The 25,643-nt window shown below is 36.1% G+C and overlaps 1 protein-coding gene across 2 annotated transcripts in view; it reads left to right on the top strand.

Moving 5' to 3' along the window:
• Nucleotides 1-25,643, top strand: part of CNTNAP4 (contactin associated protein family member 4) — a gene marked incomplete at both ends in the record, with an annotated part of 241,836 nt that overhangs the window by 197,638 nt on the left and 18,555 nt on the right. For both annotated transcript variants that reach the window (XM_080362064.1, XM_080362065.1), the window contains 5 exons: nucleotides 378-575; nucleotides 5,000-5,156; nucleotides 8,460-8,587; nucleotides 17,963-18,133; nucleotides 23,072-23,290. In XM_080362064.1, the coding sequence (XP_080218190.1) occupies nucleotides 378-575; nucleotides 5,000-5,156; nucleotides 8,460-8,587; nucleotides 17,963-18,133; nucleotides 23,072-23,290 (873 nt within the window). The remainder of the gene's footprint in view (nucleotides 1-377; nucleotides 576-4,999; nucleotides 5,157-8,459; nucleotides 8,588-17,962; nucleotides 18,134-23,071; nucleotides 23,291-25,643) is intronic.

Genomic DNA, 25,643 nt, shown 5'->3' with positions numbered 1-25,643 from the left:
AAACAACTTAAGCCTGGGAAAAGTAAGAATAGTAAGCATTATTTCTTTCTATTCTTTCACGGCAATTTACCAAGTAAACCATATATTATTTCAGAAATAATTATTTGAGTGTCATCCCTTAAACTTTCCTTATTCAATAATCATAACAAGCTGAATAGCTGTTACAGCTATGGTATGATAATGTATTTATAAATAGAAACAATCATTAATTATTTTCATTTTTGCTCAGTGATTTATGTCTCTCTCTCATATGCCCAAAAGCACTTTTTGGGATCGAAGAAGTCACTTAGGTTTATTTAATCATACATTCTTGTTCAATTAACAACTTATGCAACTACTACTTCTCATTTGTTATTATTTTTCACATCTTTTGAAAGATACAACATGGACGATTATACAGCACAACAACACCAACCTAACCAGAGTCAAAAGTGCTAATCGAGAGAACCCCCACACTGTGTTTTTCAAGTACTCTGCCAGCCTAGACCAGCTTCAGGATACAATTAACCATGCAGAGCACTGTGAACAGGAGCTTGCTTACCACTGCAAAAAGTCAAGACTTTTAGATAAGCCAGGTAAGTAAAACAGAAAAATCTTATTATGTTGCACAGTGCATTTTTAATTTTTTTTTATTGGCTGCTAAAGGTATTTATTTCTATCAATGTTATGGCATTTTGCTACTGTGGAGTTTGAACTGCTTCCAATTTCTAGTACTCAGAGTCCTGTAAGTTGCCAAGAGATATGTGAACCAGAATATCACAAATGTTGTTTTGTAATGGTCTTCATTCACAGAACTAAGTGCTCTTAAGATTAATTTTTCTCTTAATTCTTTTAAATTAATAGATATTATTATTAACAGAACTCCTTTTGGCCTAGCTTCCAGGGAATTTTACATTTTAATGAAGGAATGACTGAGGAAATACCTCCTTAAAAGAACACAAACTATTGCATAGTTATTAGAAGTTTATCACTGAATGTTTTTGAACACTTAATGTGCATATTGTCAGTGTTTGACCACAAGCATAGATACCATTAAATTTCCACTGTCCAATATAAGCTTTCATAGAAAAACAAACAAACAAAACCTTAAAATGTGGTTTACTGACAAAAGCATAATTGTTTTAAGAGAAAAATTAATGGAGACCCTCTCACATACTTAAAGAAAAATGAAATTATGTAGTCTACCTAAGACCTAACTTTCACAGAGACAGAGGTGCTGTTAACAGAATTCATAATGAAAATCCTTTCTAAGTACTCCTGTGGAAATAAAAAATCACATTTTTTACTGTCTTTTGAAAAACTAATTTGAATTGTTTGACTTGTCTACCAGAAACTCTTGAAACTGCCCAAACTGATTTCTTTACATTTTTTTCTACAAAGTAGAGAGCAGGCCTCTGAGTGCGATAGTATTTGATTCTGTCTCTAAACTCTTTCCTTTCTTATTCTTTCTCCTTAATTATGTTATGGACATCACTAGACTTCTTAGACTAGAATTCACTCTTAACAAAATACTTGCTCAAAAATATCTATGCAGCATAAAAGATGAACATACTGCTTAAGATGTCCCACTGAAGCCCCCTTTTACCTATGGACTCCAGATTGAAGTTACAGTTAGGTGTTCAAAAGCTTGGTTTAGACCCATCAGAGGGTTTCAAGATTATGCTCTCTAGCTATTTCATATCTTTAGGCTGTTAACTGTCACACAGACTAAGTGAAAAAAAACCCAAACAAACCAACAAAAAAACACAAAACCAATAAATCCCACCTTCTCAAATCACCAGTTTCAGCAGAGTGATCAAGCTAGAAACCATGAAAAAATGCATGTCAAAGAAGAGAGGGAAAGACCTAGGCAAGCAGGACGGGGGTTTTTTTGGTTTGTTTTTTTTTTTGGTGTCCCGGGGTCACACAGCACTATAAACTTTAGAGGTTCACTACAAATTTTTGTAAAGATGTTGCAGTTATAAGTGTCAATTGTATTTAAATTTTACAGGATGATCAGCCTATTTAGAAGACTTCAGAGAGCTACATAAGAATTCTGTTTGGAATACAAAAATTTGAGGGAAGTTTAAGAAAATAAAATGATCTAGTTTGAAATTTTGGACAGGCCAACTTAGTTTTTATTTAATCTGTTCAGCATCTGAAGATCGTCTTCACCAGCTTTTTCTATTTAAGATCACATTTAAGCATTTGCTTGATTATATTTACGCATGTCTCTTTGAGTGATTTTTACAGCCAAAATTACAAAACAAACAAAAAAAAAGAAATCAATCACAAACAGCTCATAACTGAAGCATACATGATATTGAAACAAAATTCAAATAATTTTTTTCTGAAACAAGTTTGTTCTGTTTAATTCATTAGGAGCACAATGGAAGATCAGAATTTGAAATGCAGATAGGTATATTAACAAATTGTCTGCACAATTTAATCCCTCCTATATCTGCTCTCTGTAATCTTCACTAGCTCTGCCTGACAAGTATTAAATTTGATGATGGCTACTCGGAATAATTTTTGGAACGTGCACCCACATAGTAATTCTTAAGTGACTGTATTTTAAGAATACTTTACATTTGATTGGTCTGGATAGCATTTCCAAACAATGTCATGAAAGAAGTCACCTGTTAATAGATTTATGTGATCATTATGAAGAAACCCCTAGCCATTTTAATTAATAGCTTTATTTCACTTAGGCAACATTTTCTGCCAAAGTAGGGGTTACTATCTGGGCTAATCACTATGAACTTGCAGCATTTCAGTAAATACTCCTCATCTGTCAGGGTTTAAGGCAAGGCAGCAATAAACCCTGGCAGACGCTCCCTGTTACCCTCTTACCTCCTGCCACCCCTTCCCTTCAGAGTGGAATGATGATAGGGAAGAAAGAAGGAAAAGAAACTTAGACTTCAAGTTGGAAGGTTTTAAAGGGGTTTACTAATGCTACTAATAAATAGAGAATATATACAAAATATACAAAACGAATCTTGAGTGCTCAATGTGGAGCTGGCGTCACTCCAGCAGCAGGAGCTGGGCGTGCGGAGCTGGCGGCTCCAGCCGGTGCAGCTCAGGCCCCTGGAAGTCATGGGCAGGACTGCACAGCAATCCGGAGACCGGTTGCAGGGATTACAGGACCTGAGGCCTATAGATCACAGGCAGACAAACAAGGTCCTCTCTAGATGCCAGTCGTGGTCAAAGAGCTTGACCCTTGTGACCACCCTCTTATCTAGGGGGCATGACGATTATGGGATGGAATACTTAATTGGTCAATTTAAGTCACCTGTTTCATCCACCTCTCCTTAAACACGCCCCTCTCACAATGGAATATGGGAGAACTTATCAGTCTTTCTTGGCTACCATAGTAACAAATCTAAATATGAGCTTCTTCAGCATTCCATTGGTCTTATCAGCACCAAGTACAGCATCTGAGGAAAAAATACGCGGGCAAAACCTCAGAAAAGTGCAGCCACCTAGAAGAACTTAGCTGAAAGAAAAATCACTAAAAGAGAACTGGTCTTGTTTTTAACAAAACCAGGACACTGCTGTATGAACAAATAACTGAGACCAGCTTTTAAACATACCCCAATTTCCCTAGTGAAAGACTGGGAATATTAATTCAGGACTAAAAGATAAAGCTAAGGCATGCTGTCGAAATAGCAGAAATATTCATCTTTTTACAGTCTTAGTTGTTGGAAGTTTTTTAAAGTGTTGTCTGATAAATTATTTATAAACTGTCTCTAGGTTTTCTTCCTCCTGTGACGGCTTGCAAACACAAACACTGATATTGGACATTGATGCCATTATGCAAGTTTGACTTTTCCAGAAACTGCTCACACTGTTTTTTGGCCTGCTGGGCTGACAGTTGTGCAGTAATGAATGCAGTCAATATGTTTACTATCTGAGAGACTGTCAGTGTAACAGAGGTCTTATCTAACAGTGAGGTTTAATAAGCAGCAGCAGTTGTAGGTGAAGTTGAGACTGGCATAAATTCCACCTTCTTTGTGTGGGCCTGCTTCTGAAAACTTAGAACTCCAACAACAACAAAAAGAAGTACATCTATAAGAAACTCTATAATTTAGCAGTACTTGATTTCTTCTCATGCCTTGACTTTCATGCATTTCACCTAAGACCCTTCTGTCTCATTTGAGATGCTTTATCTTTATGCTTCATATCTTTTAGCTTTTATCTGTTCTATATATTTTCTGTTGCTGTACTTTCTTGATAATATGTTTAAGCTTGATCTGCAGTACTGTAACATTAAGAAAACATCCATTTTAATCATTTTGCTACAAACAATGCTGAATGGATGCATCATACAAAGATGTAATAGTCCTGTGAAACCTCTCTTCTGCTCACTAGATACATCAACTTACTCATGGGAGCATTGTGAATATGACTTTTTCTCACTCTGATTATATAAATTCCGAATCTGCTGTCCATGACCTAGCAGCTGTCTTTGAACATTTCTGATTAACACCACTATTCAGCTGCTTCATATTTGTCACATGGGCATTAGTACTCTGTAATACTCTTGGTAGCAGGATGAGACCATTTCTGCATAGCTTTTCTGTAACTCTTCTCCTATTGCTGCTAGTTACCTGATTTCAAATTGATCTTTACTTGGGAATATAAACTACCTTGATTTTTAGGGTGATGGTATTTCCTTTTTCGTGGACCATTTTAAAATGAATTGCATAAATGGACTGCTTAAGATAAATGAATCTAATATCATGGCTGGCTGAGCTAGGGTCTATGAGTTCCCTTTTCCACTAATGTAAGCAAAAACCTATGACAATCATTTAATACCTGATTCAGAAGTATTAAAATGAATAATTACTTTTCAAGTAAAGGCAGGTGGTTTTTGTTTTGTTTCAATTGTTGTTTAAAGGTTTTTATTTTGAGAAGTTATTTTTCTCTGCTTAAACTTTTGAAAACTTCTTTGGATGAGAAAAATGGGGAGAAGTAAGATAGAAAACTGGGCACTGATTTTCTCTAACCTGCCTTTTAGATGGGATGCCACTGAGCTGGTGGATTGGAAGAACCAATGAAACACAGACTTACTGGGGAGGTTCCTTGCCTGCTGTACAAAAATGTGCTTGTGGATTAGAGGGGACCTGCATTGATTCCCAGCATTACTGCAACTGTGATGCAGACAGAGATGAATGGTGACTTTTTACTGTTGCTTATTCAAAATTTTTTTTCCTGGAAAGTAAATAAAGAAAATATACAGGCCTTAGCACATTTAGAACACCATAGTGTCACTTGTTTCTTTAATACAGAACATGTTTGCTCACAAAATTCTAACTATATACTATAAGTATTATTGCTAATTCTTCCACTCTCCATTCTAGAGAGGGTTTAATTTTATATAGATACTTTATAGTTTTGTAGTATATTGCATGTTATATATCAAGACATTAGCTCTGGCCTTTAGTACAATTTCAGATATTAGTTTTAAAATACTGAAAATAACTAAATCTAAAATTAAAGGTTCTAGGAAAAAGCCACATGTTTTTTAGCATAATTTTTAACTTCACTTTTAAGTTTAGACTTTTATTCCCTTTTTCTTTTGTCATTTAAAAGCTAGATAATTAGAACTGATCAACCTTTCTCTCAGTGAAACAAAGCACTGATATGGAATCCTTTTCTAAGGGGATAGAAGGCTTTCTAAAATGTAGATCTTCCACTTGTACCTGAAATTCTCTGGTGTTATTTATCATCCCATTCAAATAAGTAATGTAAGATATGAGTCCCTGTTACAATGTCAAATCTGAACTTCACTTTTCACTTAACAGGAACACTTTCTCAGCAACAGCTCCAGTGCAGTATAGGACTTTACAAAGCAGACAGGACTTTTTTCAAATGATGGCTTTTCTGTTGAATAAACTTCTAAGCTTTTAAACTTTTTAAATGTATTTAACTTATATAAATCTGATTCAGTGAGTAGGTTAATCTGTGCATATTAATAAATGTATACACATTTGTTTTTAGAAAATAGAAAAATGTAAGAGAAGTACTTAGGAACATCTTCATGTGGACAAAATGAAGCAATTCATTATTTTCTCCTCAAGCTAGATATCCACCCTTCAGTGGAATGACTGGTGAATTTGGTTGGAAATGCTTATTCTCTCACCATACGGAAATGAAAATACAACAAAGACTTAGTCAACAAACAATTCTTCACAAGCTTCAAAAGCTTCTGTAGGAAAATAATTTCCATCTGCAGTAAAACTCACAGAGTGATATTGGCTGTGCTCATGCCAACAAAGAGATCAAATACACAGGACTCTAGGAATTTCCTCATTTTTGTGCAGCACAAAAATATAAACAAATTTTCTTTCTCAACAGCAAAAAGAAAAATTCATTTTGAGATAGAATTTTGTGTAGTTACTAGCATATGTAATACATTCTTGCTCAATTTTGTCATTCGTTTAATCCATGCTCACATACATAGTTTAATTTATAATGGTAGCATACTTGTAAGTAAGGTCTATAGAGGATGACATGCATGTCTTCCCTGTAACCACTTCGAGTAAATTGCATATGTTGATGCATATATTACTCTTGTTTTATATTTCTGTATGTATTCACTTCCAACATATTTTAAGTGGAGACATCCCAGTAACTCCAGTGTTAAGAAGGCTGTGTTTACACTTACTTTGGTAGTTGTACTTAATGTTACAGTAAGTTCCCTAGAGGTTACCAGTTTGAATCAGTTAAGTCAATACTGTTCACAGGGTGGAAAAAGTAGAGAGATATTGTGCTTGTTTGAGATGTTTTCTGAGCACAGAAAACCATAGTTACATACAATGTGGTTTTGAAAATAAGGTTTTGATATTCTATGGTCACAGTGAAATCTATTATACTTCGTAGATGAGACATAGATTTAGCTCTAAAACTCCTTGTTTGACTCATCTTTGTCTCTAAAAATCTAAAATAAAAAAGACTCTTATTTTTAAAAACTGTTTCTAAAAGTCTACAAAAATGTAAATCATCCGTGCAGAAGATATAAGTTAGTTTCTCTTCACTTTCCCTTTTTTTTGCAGCATAGTTTTAATGAAGTAAACACTTCCAGTATTTCAAGAGTTTGAGAGTCATAGAATGTCCTGAGTTGGAAGACAGCCACAAGGATTATTGAGTCCAGCTCCCGGCCCTGCATAGGACAACCCCACAGTTCACACCATGTGTCTGAGGGCATTGACCAGTCTCTTTTTAAATACTATCAGGCTTGGGGCCATGGCTTCTTCCCTGGGGAGCTTGTTCCAGTGCTTCACCACCCTTTTTTTTTTAGTTCTAAGTTAGAAATCTGCAATATCTCACCTCATTAAAAAAAAAATAAAATTTAAAAAAAGCTTTACGTTTCTTATTTAAGAAAAGTTTCCCTGAAACAAATGTACATGTGTACACTGTGCTCCAAGACAGGTAAACAGAAATTGTACGCAAAAGAAAGATGGTTGTGCTAGTAAAGAGAATGGGGAGGAGAGAAAAAAAATCACTCATTTCACTCAGGACAAGGATGGAATATCGTCCTATTGTCTTAGTTCCAACCCATGGTGTACTGAGAGAGGGGGCCACTAAGCCCAACCATGTTCTCAGAGAAATATGGCTTGCTTGCTGGCTGTGTGTCTTGCCTTTAAAGTCTAAACAGTGTAAATTCTGTATTAGCTCCCCTCTCTGAGTTTGCACTGTTGTCTCTGAGCTATTTGCTTTGCCCGGTTAAGAGAAGATTCAAGTACAAATGAATTGAATGGATAGAGTAAATTTTCCAGAATGGTTCTGAGTGAATGATTTTTTTCCATGGCTTCAGAGGAAGCAATTTTAGGGCCAAAACTGGTGTTTATGAAATTTAGAACTTCATTTCTGACACTAAGTTAATGGAGATTTTAAACAAGGAATTTGATCTGATTTTACAAGTATTGGGTGCATTATTTGAGTTCAAGGTTGCATATTTCCTTTTCTGCAGTTTACATATTTGTGGCATATACTGCTTTTCTTGTACACTCAGCATGACTTCATATTTTTCTATTTGATTGTTTTAACTTTTGTCAAGGTGAAAAAGGAAAAAGAAAGCTAGACTTATTTGAAAGTTATAATAAGCCTTTTAATATCGAATAATGAAGAGACAGACCAGAATAGATATGCTATTTTATCAGCAATATAGAATGGCAAAGGTTTTAGCTTAGGCAGCCATTTATGTAAAAAAAGAATTTTCACTTGTTTATTTAGACAAGCACAACCATAAAACTGCCTGCTTCTGATGAAATTGCTTCACATCTGTCAAATTATCACGATATCAATACCAAAGCATATGTTTGTATTCACAGTTGCTTATATTACCCATAGAGTTATAAAGCACTTTTTTTTTTTCAGAATTTAATTCTTTCCTTTTATCCAGCAGTGAATCAATGGTAATGAAATGTTTATCAGAAACATTTAAGAGAGCTGTGGCTTTCATTTTACCTTTTCAGGACTAATGATACTGGATTCCTCTCCTACAAGGAGCATTTACCAGTAACTGAAATTGTGATCACAGATACTGACAGACCAAATTCTGAAGCAGCTTACAAACTGGGGCCTTTGCTTTGCCGTGGTGACAGTAAGTAATAACTGCAGAGTTTTGCTAAGCAACAATGGGTTTTGATTGCACTGAATTTTAGGTTTTTTGTTTTCTTTTTTTTTTTTCTAAACAGCCTAAGTTACAGTTTTGTAAACATTTCATCCAGTTCATTGAGTAATTAGAAAGGAAAAAGACAAAATGTTATGGTCCAGTGCAAACCAGGGTATAATGGTAAAGATATACTTTTGATGATGCACTGTACAGAAATATAGTTTTCAAACAGATATTTTGAGTACAAAATTCAGTATTTTTGTGCAATTTGAATTAACTTCATGTAATAAAGAGTTACGTGAAGGTGAATTCATACCTGGTATTTCAAACAATTGCTGGGAGAAATCCCATGGGCAAGGCTGCTGAAGGTAAAGGGACTCAAGATAGTAGGTTACAGTTCAGGTACTGTTTCTACCAGGCTCAAGATCAGAGCATCCCGGCACATAGGAAGTCAAGGAAGGGAGCCAGAAGACCTATGTGGTTAAACAGGGAGCTGCTGGGTAAGCTCAAGTGGAAGAGGACAGTTTATAGATCATGGAAGGAGGGTCTGGTCACTTGAAAAGAATATAAGGCTGTTCTCAGAGGGTGTAGAGAGGCAACTAGGAAAGCTAAGGCCTCCTTAGAATTAAACCTGGTGAGAGGGAACAAGGACAACAGAAAAAACTTTTTTAAATACATGGCAGATAAAACTAACACCAGAGGCAATGTAAGCCTGCTGATGAATGAGGTGGGTGACCTCGTGACAGAAGATACAGAGCAGGCACAGTTACTGAATGCCTTCTTTGTCTCTGTTTGCTCTGCCAGAAGCTATCCTGAGGAGCCCCATATGGCTGAGGCCCCAGAGGAAGGCAGGACAATGGAAGAATTTGCCTCAGTTGCTGAGGACTGGGTCAGGGGCCAATTAGGCAATCTGGACATCCATAAATCCATGGGTCCAGATGGGATGCACCCACAGGTGCTGAGGGAGCTGGCTGAGGTCATTGTTAGACCACTCTTCATCATCTTTGCCAAGTCTTGGGAAATGGGAGAGGTGCCTAAGGACTGGAGGAAAACAAATGTCTCTCCAGTCTTCAAAAAGGGCAAGAAGAAGGACCTGGGTAACTGTAGACCGGTTAGCCTCACCTCCATCCCTGGGAAGGTGATGGAACAACTTATTCTTGGTGCCATCTTAAGGCATATCAAAGATAAGAGGGTCATTAGGGGCAGACAACATGGCTTCACCAAGGGGAAGTCGTGTTTGACCAACCTCATAGCCTTTTATGAGGACATAACGAGGTGGATAGATGGTGGCAGAGCAGTGGATATGGTCTACCTTGACTTCAGGAAAGCATTTGACACAGCCTCCCACAGCATCCTTACAGCTCAACTGAGGGAGTGCCGTTTGTACGATCGGGTAGTGAGGTGGACTGCGAACTGGCTGAAGGAAAGAAGCCAGAGAGTCGTGGTCAATGGGACAGAGTCTAGTTGGAAGCCTGTAACTAGTATCTAGTATCTACTGGAAGGCCTCAAGGGTCAGTACTGGGGCCAGTATTATTCAATATATTCATCACTGATTTGGATGAGGGAATAGAGTGTACTATCAGCAAGTTTGCTGATGACACCAAGCTGGGAGGAGTGGCTGACATGACAGAGGGCTGTGCTGCCATCCAGCGAGACCTGGACAAGCTGTGTAACTGGGCGGGGAAAAATGTAATGAAATATAACAATCCCAAGTGTAGAGTATTGAATCTGGGTAAGAACAACCCCAGGTTCCAGTATAAATTGGGGTTATTCATATTAGAGAGCAGCGTAGAGGAAAGGGACCTGTGGGTCCTGGTGGACAGCAGGATAACCATGAGCCAGCACTGTGCCCTTGTAGCCAAGAAGGCCAATGGCATTAGAATGGGTGTATTAGAAGGGGTCTGTTTAGTAGGTCAAGAGAAGTTCTCCTCCCTCTATAGTCTGCCTTGGTGAGGCTGCATCTGGAATATTGTGTCCAGTTCTGGGCCCCTCAGTTCAACAAGGACAGGGAACTGCTTGAGAGTGTCCAGCACAGAGCCACGGAGATGATGAAGGGAGTGGAGCACCTCCCTTATGAGGAAAGGCTGAGGGAGCTGGGTCTCTTTAGCTTGGAGAAGAGGAGACTGAGGGGTGACCTCATTAATGTTTATAAATATGTAAAGGGTGAGTGTCACAAGGATGGAGCCAGGCTCTTCTCAGTGACAACCAATGGTAGGACAAGGGGCAATGGATTCAAACTGGAACACAAGAGATTCCACTTAAATTTGGGAAGAAACTTCTTCTCAGTAAGGGTAACAGAACACTGGAACAGTCTGCCAAGGGGGATTGTGGAGTCTCCTACTCTGCAGACATTCAAAACCTGCCTGGACACATTCTTATGTAGTCTCATCTGGGTGTTCCTGCTCTGGCAGGGGGATTGGACTAGATAATCTTTTGAGGTCCCTTCCAATCCCTAACATTCTGTGATTCTGTGGTTACCATATCTCAGGAGAAACATACCATATGCATGTCTTCATCACCAAATGTTATGCGTATTAACTGCTCTGAGTGTGCAACTTGAAAATCTATATTATGGAAGATTCATGCAGTATATGCAATATCTATGAGCAAAATTTCAACTTCACAGAAGTATTTAAAATTTGGAAAATTATAGAGTAATTCAAAATATAAAGCTTGTACATATTGAATATGTATGTAGTAAGCAGAAAACTATCATGTGTGAAGAAATCATTTAAAAGTAATGAGACAACTAGAGTGCAAGACTGATACCTTATTGAAGATTTCTGATGACATTTCTGATTTCATTAATTTCCATCTTCATTAGCAAAGAAAACAGATCTGGTTTATGTTCAACAGTAAGCTATTGCACAAAATTCTATGACTGCTCTCATAGAATTTTGTAATCAAAAGACAGGAGAAGCAATGTTATAGATCATCCTAAATATTTAATCTATACTGAAGAGCTGAATGGGTAGGTTTTTGTGTACCGTTGTGTAAGGGATTCAAATATTTAATAAGCTTGATTTCTTTACGTCAGATGCTACCCCATGAGTTTTCATGAACTTCACTATTGTTTAAAATAGTTATATATTACTATTTTTATTTTTTATGTGATTTTCCTCTTCATCATCTTATTCTTCATCATATGATGTTGCTTTTGTTTTTCGAAGAAGTACTGATCTATGCTTTTAAGTTTACTCAGGAGACTGCATAGATAAAAAACCCTATAAATTAGCATGAATTTATTTTTATGTCATCTCTTCTTTCATTCCTGTGACTTGTCAGTATAATTATGCATGGAAGATTTGTTAACAGATGTGTGGTGCAGCAGTGCATCCTAATTTTCTTATGAAAATTTATAAGACATGGAAAAACTGTTGGGTGCTTCCTTTTCACTTGTCTTATGTCTGATTGTGAGCTGATCATTTATTCTACCTATCAAAGAACTGTTAAATCATGGGGTTATGATATAGGATTATGATATAATTCGAAGTGAAAAGGACCTAAAAAGGTCTTCACTTTACAGCAGGATCAACATTGAGCTCAGACCAGTTTTTCTCAGGACTTTGTCAAATTGGGGCTTAAAGACTCCAACGATGGAGCCTGCACTGCTTCTCTAGGCAGCCTGCTCTGCTGCTTGGCTGTCCTCATTGAGAATTTCTTTTTACCTAGATCAAGCCTGAAGAGCAGGAAAAGTGCTTCAGACCCAAACATCTGGGTGGCCTCCCATCATACTCACGCCTATTTATTTAGTGTACTGGAGGGACTAAAATTAGAAGCAATATGTAGATGTTGTCTTACAAGTTTGAGTAGAGGGGGATAACCATCTCTCTCAATTGATATGAAATGCTTATACAACCTATGATACGGCAGGCATCCAGTGTGTCCATGGACAATGAAACCAAAGACAATGACAACAATGAAACAGAAGTATTTAGAGGTCCTGTAGTACTTATAAGTAGGAAGAATTTCAATTTCACTACTCACTAAGTTCTCAGCTACTATTAATTACATAACCTGACCCCAATTATCACAAAACTTGAAACATGGAAGCTAACTAGCTTCCCCAGGTGAATCATTAAAACTTACAGACAGTTCTGACACCCATTGACCTCCGTTCTTTTATTTGATGTTTGCTTTGTCTGACTGATTGAATTTCTGCAAAATTTCACAGTGATGTTAAATGATCACAGTATTTCTAGACAAGCTGCAATAGACAGCTCTAAAATATCATGAGGACAAGCACAAGAGGTTAGTCTGAATGCCAGAGAAATATTTCTGTAATATCAGACTACATTATAGATTTTCACTTCAGAAAGAAGCAATTTGGGACTGAAATAATCTCAGTGAAAAGACTTTTCATAATATAACTGTTAATGGTAATAATATAGCAAAAACTTCAAAAGGAGTATTAATTTTGTTAGTTTAATAATAGCAGTAATAATGCAATATTTCTCAGCATTTACATACAAAGATAGTTAAAGATTGTATGCTTTTAGGCAGGGAGAAACTGAAATTTGAGAAAACAATACAGAATTTCTGAATGAAAAATTAATGTAAAATCACAGAATTTTGACATAGAAAAAAGTGCAAGGTGTTCAGTAAAATATTAATTATATTACAATATACACAAAAATACATAAATATGAAGTATTATATAATATGTTACATATCCTGTATCATGTATTTTATGTCGTATATCATATATTATGCTATTATCAGTGTTATTCTATGTATTTATAAGTATAAAAATATATAATATAGGATATATCATATATAATAGATTATGTAAATTTATATTAAATTATATTACTGGATTTTTTAGCAATAATCTTTACGTATCAGCAGATTTTTCTATAATGAATATTTTCTTTAAAGTTCAATTTTCAAGAAAATTTAAAAAGCCATGAGTTGTAATAGTTTCTGAGTTCTGCTCATTAAATTTCACACTAGACAGAACTGATGAAGTCTAAACTCTCTTGTGAGATCATCAGTAATACCTAAGCCAAAAAAACCTGTTTCTCCTACCTGCAGTAGGCTGAGAAATCAGGTCATGTCTTTGACTATTAACAACAAAAGTATCTGTAAATTGAGTGTTCACTTCTTCCTCCTGTCTAGCTTAACAATATCAATTTATTTTTGTCCAAACATCAGTTTAACAAACATTATTTTGATCCACTTTACTGCTTTGTGCGTGATCACAAAGTTTTAAACTATATTAAAATGATGTAAGGTTGAAGAATTGCATTGAAGAAGTTAAGAGATGCATTTTTTAGTGAAAGCCTCTTAAGCTTAACCTCTTTGTTTAACTCAGGTAAAATCTCATGTGATAAGCTCACATTAAACGCAGTTTCATGTAGAACTTTCAAATAAGGTTCTCGTAGACAGGAGAGAAAACCAGAAAAAGATCCAGTGGTCAGGATTTGAAGCTAGGTCAATGAGCTGAGTGTATGCATATACATAATTATATATATTAACGATAAAATGTCTGTGAATTTTCCATAAATGGACAATTTTAAATTGAATTTATTGAATATTTTTCCTAGAATAAATGCTCTTTTTCAAACAAAAAATTGTCCAGGGAATTTATACAGCCTGTGGCATGTCAGAGGTTGCACTAGATGGTCACAGTTTTCCCTTCTGGTATTTTAATCTATGAAATTTATAATAAGCTGCAGTGTAGCAGAGCTGGAAGAAGTGATACAGATGGGGCACCTGAACTCCACAAATTCTCAGAGGTAAACAGTTGCCAGCTGGTCAGACTTCATAACATTAGGAGGACAGCTTTAGAAGAAGCAATTTTTACACTTCTCAGTAATTTTGGTCTCCTCTCTGCTGTGCTGCATGAAGGGAAATTTTTGCATGTAGCAAAACTGACAGAAATATGGGGCAAATATGGAAAAGGGAAAATATGACTAGAACATGTAATAGGTAGTGATAATTTTCCTGATTGGTTTTGCACAGTGATAAAGTGAAGCACCACCACCCCACCACCCACCCACCCTCCAATACACACGCACCAAAACAAAACAAAAGTACCAAAACCAAAATCCAAAACCCCAACCCAAACAGAATAAACAAACAAAACAATTAGGGTACAAATAATAGATGATCATACAATTTAAAGATCAGTTTAAGACGCAAGATAAGAAGAAGCAGACCCAAGACAAAAAGCAAAATCCTGCTTGCCTACTGGTAGTTTAGCTAAGATCAGATAACCCAGTGGTACAGATCAGACATGCTAATAGAATCTGCAATTTACAATGAGCATGCTTTCTACAGTATTAACCTTCTCCACAACTACTGCTATGTGCTTATAATCTGATCATAGTGACGTTCCAGTTAAATTCCAAGATCATGCCCAGGTACCAGAGACCAGAGGCTGGCTCTCACACACACGACCTTTCTGTTCTGGAAGCTCTCTTTTTATCTTTTGAGTCTTTCACAAAATCCCTCTAAGGGACAATATGGGAAACATGAAAGATGCATTACATGTCATCTTCATAAAGACTATATCTGCTTTGAGAACATAACTAGAACCTACAGGCTAACAGTGTACCTTAGCTATGTCAGTCTGTAACAGATGAGTAGTATTTTATGACATGTCAATTAGAGAACTGGGGGTTTTTTTGAGAGAGAGTGAAAACTAGAAAAAAATACAAAAATTATTGTTCAACAACGTAGGAATCTTTATTTTCTCTGCCTCAGCGCCCACTGCCCCTGCTAGAGTTTCCACTTTTAGAATGAATGATGCAACACTTAGAGATGTCAAGAAGAATTTATATTAATAACAAACAAATTTCAGTTTTGATTAAAAACTTGAAGAGTTACGATTTGCTGTTGCACATTCGAGAGTCACTTTTGCTATCTTTGAAACATTAAAATAGCTCATTTATTTGTCTTGTACTCATTTTTCCCTATTTCACTTTACAAGTTGGTGAGAGTAGTTGATATATGCCAGAAACTGAAGTAATTTTTGCAATATATATATGCCACTCTTTTATTTATAGCAAACAGGATGTTTTGTTTATTTGTTTGTTTATTTGTTTGTTTTAACTATAGGAAGTCAGCAGTGTTACTACTCAGATAAAATGCTAAATATTATTGATTTTCTAAGCACATAATGTTTGACAGTTCCAGAAACTAAGTAGGAGATTGTGAGCCAGATACTGTGAAATGAAGAAATTATTTTCCCACCCTGATTTATGACAGCATAAGATACTTCATAGTATACTTTAGCTAGATCTATATTTAACCTGCTTTATTGGTACAGTAGCTTAACATTCATAAATCACACAATTTCCAGAGCTGAGAAAAAGATCAGCTAGATAAGACAGGAAATGAAGAGAGGAAGAATAAAACTTCCTGTCCCTACCCTCTCCCAAAGACTCCATTCTGATTTACGAAGTTCATTCAAATGTTTCATTGAAGCTAATTGTATCATTGCTCTACTGGACTGTTACTACTGCTATTGTCTTCTAATTGCTCACAGTGTTTTACCGATTTTGTATAAATTACTAGTATTAAACTTCCTATTGTGTTTGAATTACTGGTAACAGCCAGCCCATTGTTTTCTAAACTGCTGTTATATACTTGAATCATAACTGTGGTTAAGTTTGCACTGTGGGAATCATGACCTGAAACAGCTAAGCAGCATGGGCTTAAAATTGATCCCAAAATGTAAGGCCGCTGCCTTTGGCTGACAGCAGTTTGCACAGGGTGATAAATCCTTGGAACCCAACAGTCAGCAGAGGAGAGCAAGGTGCAAAACTATGCTTTCCTCTCCAAACCTAGGCCATCTGTTCACAGCTCTGCCCTACCACATTAAAGTTGTCCTGATGGCTGCTCTAACTTGTGATGGCTGGCAGTACTCCCAAGTGCTGAATGTTGAGGCAAGCAATTGCCAGAATACATAGGAATTTTCTGCTATGCTGCTTTTCTAGGTGTGAGATCCGAACCATGATTAAAACTCTGCTAAAAAGTAAGGAGGAATGAGTGAATAGACTTTGACTTTACTTCATTAGGCTGTGGACCATGTGTCTGTGTACACTCTATTATAGAGTTCAGTTTTTCAGATAAAAGAGAAATTCCTTCCTTCCTTCCTTCCTTCCTTCCTTCCTTCCTTCCTTCCTTCCTTCCTTCCTTCCTTCCTTCCTCCCTCCCTCCCTCCCTCCCTCCCTCCCTCCCTTCCTATCTTCCTCCCTTCCTTCCCCTCTTCCTCCCTTCCTTCCCCGCTTCCTTCCCCTCTTCCTCCCTTCCTTCCCCTCTTCCTCCCTTCCTTCCCCTCTTCCTCCCTTCCTTCCTATCTTCCTCCCTTCCTTCCCCTCTTCCCCTCTTCCTCCCTTCCTCCTCCCTTCCCTCCCCTTCCCCACCCTTAAAAACAGAGAATGCTTGGAGCAAAAAACAAAGTTCTGTGTAGCATTTAGACCCAGATCACAGCATTGTCAGTAGAATGTGCAACAGCCTTGTTCAATTAGGTAAGAAGGTACTGAATGCCTCATTTGATTTAGAAAGCAATATAGCTTAGTAAAGAAATATAGATACATCTCTAAGTATTCAGTAATGATAACAATGTACTTCTAGTTTAACACCATAAATGCAGATTATGTTCTTATTAGAAGAGTTTATTATGAGAGATTTTACATGAGGATTTTAATAATAAAGAACAAAAAATAGCTAATCATTATTAAATTCTAGCTTAAAGAAAATACCAACCAGTAAAATATTTATATTTGATCTTGTAAACTTTTTTTTCATAACAATGACTTACATTAGGTTTATCATGCAAGTAAGAATGCATATACATTTCTAAACTGCAATCAATGACAGGAGAAGATACCTTCATAAAAGATGATTTTTTTATTTTTTTTTTTAATTCCTTCCACAGTAACTACTAGGAGCTGTATCCTACATCTGGTAAAAAATTCACTGGACTACAACAATAGCAAGACTGTTATGTGAGAAATATACAAGCCAACACTTACAGTTATAGTTTGTACCAGCTAATGTAGGTATAGTGCTTAATTCAAAGCTGCTATGTTTGTTTACTTCATAAAAGGATACATCAGGCCCTAAATAGACTGTCTAGCTGAGAGGAAAGGCATTTATTTCCCATTAATTGGGTTTTGTTTATTTGTACCGAGGACCTTAATTACTCTTGATTAATCACTTTTCTGTGCCTCCAAGAACCCCCACTTTTCATTTTGTGGACTAAACAGGAAACTTCTGTGGAAGTTAGACTCTCTGAACTTTGCAATCCCATCTAGACCTGGGCACTTCCTTCTAATAATGGTTTATAGAATTTACACTGTCAATATTAGGTCACATTGTATCTATCACTTAATCTTTCATTTTGACAACCAGGAACATTTTGGAATTCAGCATCTTTCAACACAGAGACATCCTACCTGCATTTCCCCACCTTCCATGGAGAACTCAGTGCAGATGTCTCATTTTTCTTTAAAACTACTGCTTCCTCAGGAGTGTTTTTAGAAAACCTTGGAATTCAAGACTTCATAAGGATAGAGTTATACTGTAAGTAACATGAATGATGGTGGTTGTTGTTATTACTATTATTGTTGTTATTATTATTATTATTAACTTTCAGTTGGATTAATTTACAATTAACTTAAAGGGAGAATATTTTAAAACTATTCCCTGTTTTTATTACTGTTACGACTGCTGTTGGACCTTTATCATTTCCTCAAAAATCCTAGCACTGAGACAACACATATATCCATTCAAAGATAATTCCTGCCCTAGAGAGCTCTTAATATAAGTACACAGCAACCAGCCTCTAACTGTTCAGACTGTTCCTCCTTTCCTTGATCACTGCATCCCTATTACCAAATTCTCTCCTTCCAAATTTTAAGGCCAGGTATAACATGTGACTGTTGAAAGATTCACTTAATCACAATGTGTGACTCAGAGCTTTTGTGGCACAATATCCTAGCTTAGTCACACATTCTCATAATTATTTTTCTGGTTTGTCGGTTTTGCTTGTTTGTTTGTTTTTAATTTTCTGTGTACATACCCAAGTCTTTAGACTTTTTCACATGAATACATTTTTGTTGCACGAGAGAAAATTAAATATCTCACTAAGTTCAGTAAGATGATTAATGTAGAATGAAAGCCTTATCTTAATTGACTGAATGTTTTAGTGTTAAGTTGTTCTTTATTAAAAGGGAAAATATTTAAAATGATGAGTTATTGTTTCAAAAAACTTTTGGGTCCATTTCAAATGTCACATCAACTGAAAAGTCTTATACTTGACAGGTACCTCTGAGAGCTTTTTAGATCTCTTTTTGCTTGAGATTAGGCAGTTCCTAATTTTTTTTTTTTTTGCAAATCCATTGTGTTATCACACTCAATCATCTTCCAGAGAAGAGTAAAAGTAAATATATATATATATGACATATTACAAAATATTAATATAGAATTTTTTCTGCTTAAGAAGTAAAAAATTTGGCCTACTTAGTTTTTTGGCCAACTCTAATGTCTTAGGTTGTTGAAACAAGCAGGAAAACACCTACTGTGTTCTACTGTAGGGAGTTTAATTATAAAATACTGAGTAATGCTTAATCAATTTTGTTTGTGTTATCTCAAACAGTAGTGCTGTATTTGAAAGATACGCTGTTTTCAACAGTGTTTTTGCCATGTTTATCAAGAATATGCACTACCTTCTGTTAAAGTTCTGTGAACAGCTGAAAGCATATTATAATCTCACTGCCACACAATACAGAAAGCATACTGTGTCAGCACTTCACTGGATAGTCTCTGAAGCAATGGTGATATTCTTGGGTGATAAATGATTTTCCATTTTCAACATAAACAGTTAAATCATGGAAACTTTAAAAGAATGCTTCTGCAAACTAAATTTATTTAGACAATTGGCACAACACCATAACTCTTTTTTCAGAATAATATTTTACAGACAAATTCATATCACTTGTCCCATTTATTCACAAGCATCCAAGCTATTGTATACTTATGGTTTTTGTATGACTTGTGGTTAGTGAGGCATGAAAGAAAGTGAAAGGCTGAATTAGTCTGTATTTTTAGCATTAAAAAAAAAAAAGTTTATCGCATTATCTTGTAGCCCGTAGAGATATTTCTTCACTTCCAGAAACTTCCTAATTCATTCAATAGGGAGACCTACTCTTTATCACGTGTCATAAGTGGAATTGTTTGTAATGGAGACTGTTTGTTTGTACTGGAGGTAATACTGGTCAGAAAAAAAAAAAAAATACATTGCCATCACAAGTACCTCTTTTGAAAAAAAAAAAAAAACAAAACACCTCGAGCATTTCATATTTTATAGAATCATTGAGATTTCATCATCATATATTCCTTATAATAGATATGAATGTAAATCACCAACATACACTTCATATTCTGTTAATATTTCCACATAAATCAATTTCTTTGTTTGATTTGTGTAATAAATAACAATAATGAAAATGTCAGGTGTCACTGTTTAAGATGAGGATGTGTTCAAAATGGTTTAAAACTCATTATGTCATTAATATTTGGCATTCCATACTAGCAAACTCAATGATTTTTCTTAACATTTTATTGATTGCTCTTAAACTTTATATCTAATTCTTTTTTTAATGAAATAATGATTTTTAGAACGTTAAGTCTAACTATGCCAAAGCACATGTGTCAGATCAAGAATCTTGACAGGAAATGTGAGATTTAGTGCTGTTTGTTTTGTTTTGTGAGGCTGTAAATACTATAGTGCATCTGTGTATTATATTCTAGAAAGCTATTGCAAAAATAGATGTATGCACCCTAACTTATTTTAAAACACAAAAGAAGTAAATTGTCTTAAAGAAGATACTTGATCTTTTATTTTTTTCCACAAAATTATAAAATCCTTACGTCTTTGAATTTTTGTCGGAGTTCTTGTAATCTTCTGCAGAAGCAGTTATTGAAATCAACAATGCTGATTCAGCTCTGAGAAGTACATTCTATTAAATACTTCTATGACTCCAGGTTACATCCTCTAGCTGAAAGTCTGAGTAACTATTTTATATGATCTGAGTGCTCACTGAAGGACTGTTTCCTATTTAGAAGCAAAGAGTTAAATCGAAATTTATGGTAGGATTGGGAACACTATAGTGTGTCGATTTGGATGGTCTTCTGTAGTTGCTTTGGAAATAGTTCTGAAGAGTCCATATGCCACTGCTGTTGGCCTTTTTCTGCCTAAATTCACATCTTATTGTCCAGGATAAGTGAAATTCAGTTGCTTCCTATATGGAAAGTGTTTGGCATTCATTTTCTGTAGCATACTACTTGATAGTCACTTTCTGCTTCTGCATGTGATGCTCAGCCCCAATACCCTGGATGGTTCTCAATGACTGTGCTTTCTGTTAGTCATTTTAACCACTGCAGCCACTGACCGTTTTCCATGATTGCCATCAGCTGCATCTTCCGCTCCACTTTGCCAATCTATAGCTGTGCTATGACTATGTTTGAATGCATTAGGGCCACAAAAGTCCCTGCAATGTTTGGAATTTTTTTTTAGTAATACCAAGGTGGATAGGGCCCATGAATTATTTTTGCACCAGAAGAGAACTCCTGGATGTACCTTTTCCTCTGTCTTTTGTTACAAGAGGATGAATTTTAGAACTCATTCAGCATCTCTCTGTGTCCTGTGGCATACCTCCTACAGGTGGATTGGCCACTGTGTTTGTAATTGCCAAATTTCTTCCAAATTTGCAGTGTCATTGATTTTAGCAGAATTATTTAAAATATGATAGAACACTTAGTGATTGTTTTTTTAACTTTTTCTGACATATTCTGGTCAATCTCCAGGCACTCCAACGGGTGACTATAGAGTCATCCTTGTTACCTAGACCTTCATTTCTGGAACTTCTAGGATTGGTTTCCTTTTTTTCAAGATCATATCAGTTTTTTAATGGTACTAACACAATTCGTTATTTCAGTGGTTATTTCAAAATCTTTAGTATGTGTTTTCTTGCCTTTAAAATCTAAACAGTAACATTAATTATCAGATCTCTCATTCTGATATGCTGTTTAATAGGCACATTCAGTGAGTTCAAAAAAGAATTTGTGTTTTCAGGCTTCACTCCAACAGTATCCAGAGGATTACAAAGACCTCCCTACAGAAGGTAACATTCAGCAGAAATTCTCTTACCCAATCACATGGAGTTTCTGTTGCTTTTGTTCTCTTACTGTGTGTGCTGAGCTCTCAACTTTGTTCAAATGAAACAAATTTAGCCTAAAATTCATTTTACTGAGGAACTGGTTTTAAACATCAGTTATTTACTATTATTTCATAAAACACTGTTGAATTTTAAGCAGAGAGGTAATTTATTACAGAGGATGTTTTATTTAAAAATTGCACACAATACCTTATTTTATTTCGAAAGGCAAATGCTTTGTGTTTTTATCATTTTACTTTTCTCTCACAGGTTCAACTGTCATAGAAAAATACTTTATAGCAATCAGATTCAGGGCATAAGGGATTGAAGCATGTGGCATTACTCAGGCTAAAGGTTGGCCAAAGTGGATCTGCATGTGATAAAAAGTCCAGTATATCTTCAAAAACTGAAAAGCAAATAAATATATATATATTTTTTTAATCAGTAAATTCACATTTTGAAAATGTTGTTTCGAGTTTATTTATTTTCCTTGACTACTTCTGTTCATTTTGCTTTTCCCTCAGAGTTCAATGACATGAATGGGAACCTTTCTCTTGGATTCATGGAATCTTCTCAGAACTCTAGTCCTTTAATCAAATCCTCGATAATTCAAAATGCTACTAATCCCTACTTTAGGGATTACTTATTTTCACACATGATCGTCCTTAAATAAATAGAAGAAAAAGTTTCAGAAAGAACATTAATAATTTTCAGATCTTAAATTTCTGGCATATTCCTCATCTTATTAATTTGACCTACAAAGATTCAGTTATGATTTTCTAAGCAAACTATAAAACCATGTAATGTGAAAGTTGCTTAACTAATGATCTGATTTAATTTATTGTATGCACAGTCTTATAAACTACATCAACATTTCTCCTCTGATCTTTGTGGAGATGTGTGAATAGACCATAGAAGATGTCGATTGGGTTATAGTGGTGAATAATTAAATATGGTTAACAATAGTAATCAATTAGCATGTAAGTGGGAGAAGTTTTCAATCCAAACTGAAACATAACAAAACCAACACTTTTCTTTGTTTCTTGACTACTGTGATTTCTAGGGTTTTCTAAACAGTTTGATTGTCATGCTGTTGGCAAATTGTTGTTCCCCCTGTCAGTGAGTGAAAAGAATGAACTTGGGGGATAGCCCAATGAAGTAAACTTTTCTCCTAAAATAATCAGTCTTATTCCATGAACTAGTAGACTAGACTTTGAAGTACCTTGTTGTGCCACATAATGATTTTGTCACCCAATTACCTATGAAATAATTTGAATGTCCTTTATTACTGTCGTCTTTCTAGCTCCGTCTGAAGTGATTTTTTCATTCGATGTTGGAAATGGACCTAGTGAAATAACAGTGCAATCACTCACTTCCTTAAATGACAACCAGTGGCATTATGTGAAGGCTGAACGAAATATCAAAGAGGCATCCTTACAAATAGACCAGCTTCCTCAAAGGTCTCACAGTGCTCCACCTGATGGGCATATTCGCTTGCAGCTCAACAGCCAGCTTTTTGTAGGTATGCACTCATTTAACAAAATCTTTCCTAGTTTTCATCACAAAAATATGAAAAGGGAAAAAAAAATTAAAAAGAAAAAACAAAAGATTACATGGTAACTAGATCTTCTGAAAACAGTTTGCATGAGGTGAGAGCCTTTGTGAAAAATCCATGGAGATGTAGTTCTACTTTGAGATTACAAATTCAGTGCCTTAGCCTATAGGTATTACTGAACAAGTTTTCAATCAAAGTTTTCTTCTTTTGAGGCTTGTTTGAAGAACAACAAAAGGACCTCCATATGCATGATTTTTTTTAACAGCATGTCATCTGCTAAGGGAAGATATGTTACTTTTTTTAATTTCAGGAAAATTTCGTTGTCTCTCTTCATCCACAATTTCTCAGATTGTGCAGAAAACATGTGAATGCTCCAGCATCAGAGGTGTTAAAGATCAGGTTGGAGAGGGCTTTGTGCAACCTGGTCTAATGAAAGATATCCCTGGCTATGGCAGTTGGACTAGATAATCTAGTTTCCAATTGGTTTCCAATCCAAACAGTTTGGTGAATCTATGAATCTGTGATCTGCTCCTCTGCTTTTTGCTGACATGTTTAACAAAATAACCAGACTGTTTACTTAGTATTGGAAACAAGAAACCATTGTTTGCTTTCACACAACAATGAAAAATCCAGATCTCTGTTTGGTTCTGTTTAAGTTGTGAAAGCTTAAATGGAAAAAGATTTAATGGGATATTTCTGCCTTTGTACTTTTGCAAATACAACACTAATGTATTTCAGTAAAACACTGGGAAAGTAGAAATGGGATTAAAAAAAAAAAAAAAAAGTTAATTTAGCTGTTACATAGACCTATGTAGAACTATGTTATTTACATGATAGTGGTCTTCCTGTAATATCGTCCTATTACTAACTTATTAGTTTTTGGTGAATGTGTATGGTATATAGTATAACAGCAAGTAAAGTCTGCCCTAATTTTATGCAGAACTTTATCCAGATTTGCTGTGAGACACACTATATGAAATGAATATGTGTTTTAATTGCTGTGCGTGAAGGAGGATAACAGTTATGAGGAATAGTGTTCTGAAACTGTAGCCACAGAAATGGTGAATGCTTATGAAAAAGTTAAATGGGAGGAAACCCTTGTATTCTGGGTTTGGAATTTTGACCTGTGCTTCTAAAGGCATCAAGGGTAGAAGGTGGAACCTAGACCAAACAGTGAAGTATTTTATATTTTGATTAAATCACAGAAGAGGATTCTATAACAAAGAAGATATCCAAAGTATAAGCTATAGTGGTGTTAGGACAAATCTTAAAATTAATTTGTGTTTACACTAGTGGACTATAACTATAACTATAATTTTCTTCAGTGGAGGGAATAATGAAATTTACTGTTTGACAACTTCCAGTGACAGCCCACTTATACAGACTCAGGCTTGTCTGCTCAAGCCAGTGAAAGGATTTAGAGAAAAATTAGACATACAGTGGCCTAAGAACGATACCAGCAGAGGCGCTCTGCGGAGTTCAATTCATATACAGAGTACCTGTCATAGTCATCCATCAGCCCGTTAATAACATACTAGGACTGTGATCTCCTCAGGTTAAAACACTCTGTCCCTTCCTCTCCTGTCCCCTCCTCTCCCCTCCCCTCCCCTCCCCTCCCCTCTCCTCTCCCTCTCCTCTCCCTCTCCCTCTCCCTCTCCCTCTCCCTCTCCCTCTCCCTCTCCCTCTCCCTCTCCCTCTCCCTCTCCCTCTCCCTCTCCCTCTCCTCCCTCGCCCTCGCCCTCTCCTATCCCCTCCCCCCCTCCCCTCCCCTCCCCTCCCCTCCCCTCCCCTCTCCTCTCCTCTCCTCTCCTCTCCTCTCCTCTCCTCTCCTCTCCTCTCCTCTCCTCTCCTCTCCTCTCCTCTCCTCTCCTCTCCTCTCCTCTCCTCTCCTCTCCTCTCCTCTCCTCTCCTCTCCTCTCCTCTCCTCTCCTCTCCTCTCCTCTCCTCCCCTCTCCCTCTCCCTCTCCCTCTCCCTCTCCCTCTCCCTCTCCCTCTCCCTCTCCCTCTCTCTCTCCTCTCCCCTCCCCTCCCCTCTATATAAATTAAAAATTAAAAAAAAACCCAAACAACCCATAAACAAAATAAAACAAAACAAGCACTTAATTTCTATGTGTTACTGCTTTCTGAATTAACAGAAATATGCATCATTGCTTGATATCTTACTGTGCAAAATGCTTGGTTCCCATTAAAGGTTCAAGTGATCGCTCTAATTACTTGACAAAAAAAAAGAAATCAGATATGCTTTTAAAGCTATTAATAAATATTTTCAAGTGTATAAGCTTGTATCTTGGAAATTCATAGAAGACTGTTCAGAGGCTGT

Source organism: Nesoenas mayeri (genome assembly GCF_963082525.1).
Source record: "Nesoenas mayeri genome assembly, chromosome: Z".
NCBI lineage: Eukaryota > Metazoa > Chordata > Aves > Columbiformes > Columbidae > Nesoenas > Nesoenas mayeri.
Note: the sequence above shows the minus strand (reverse complement) of the source record. Positions and strands in the feature narration are given on the sequence as shown.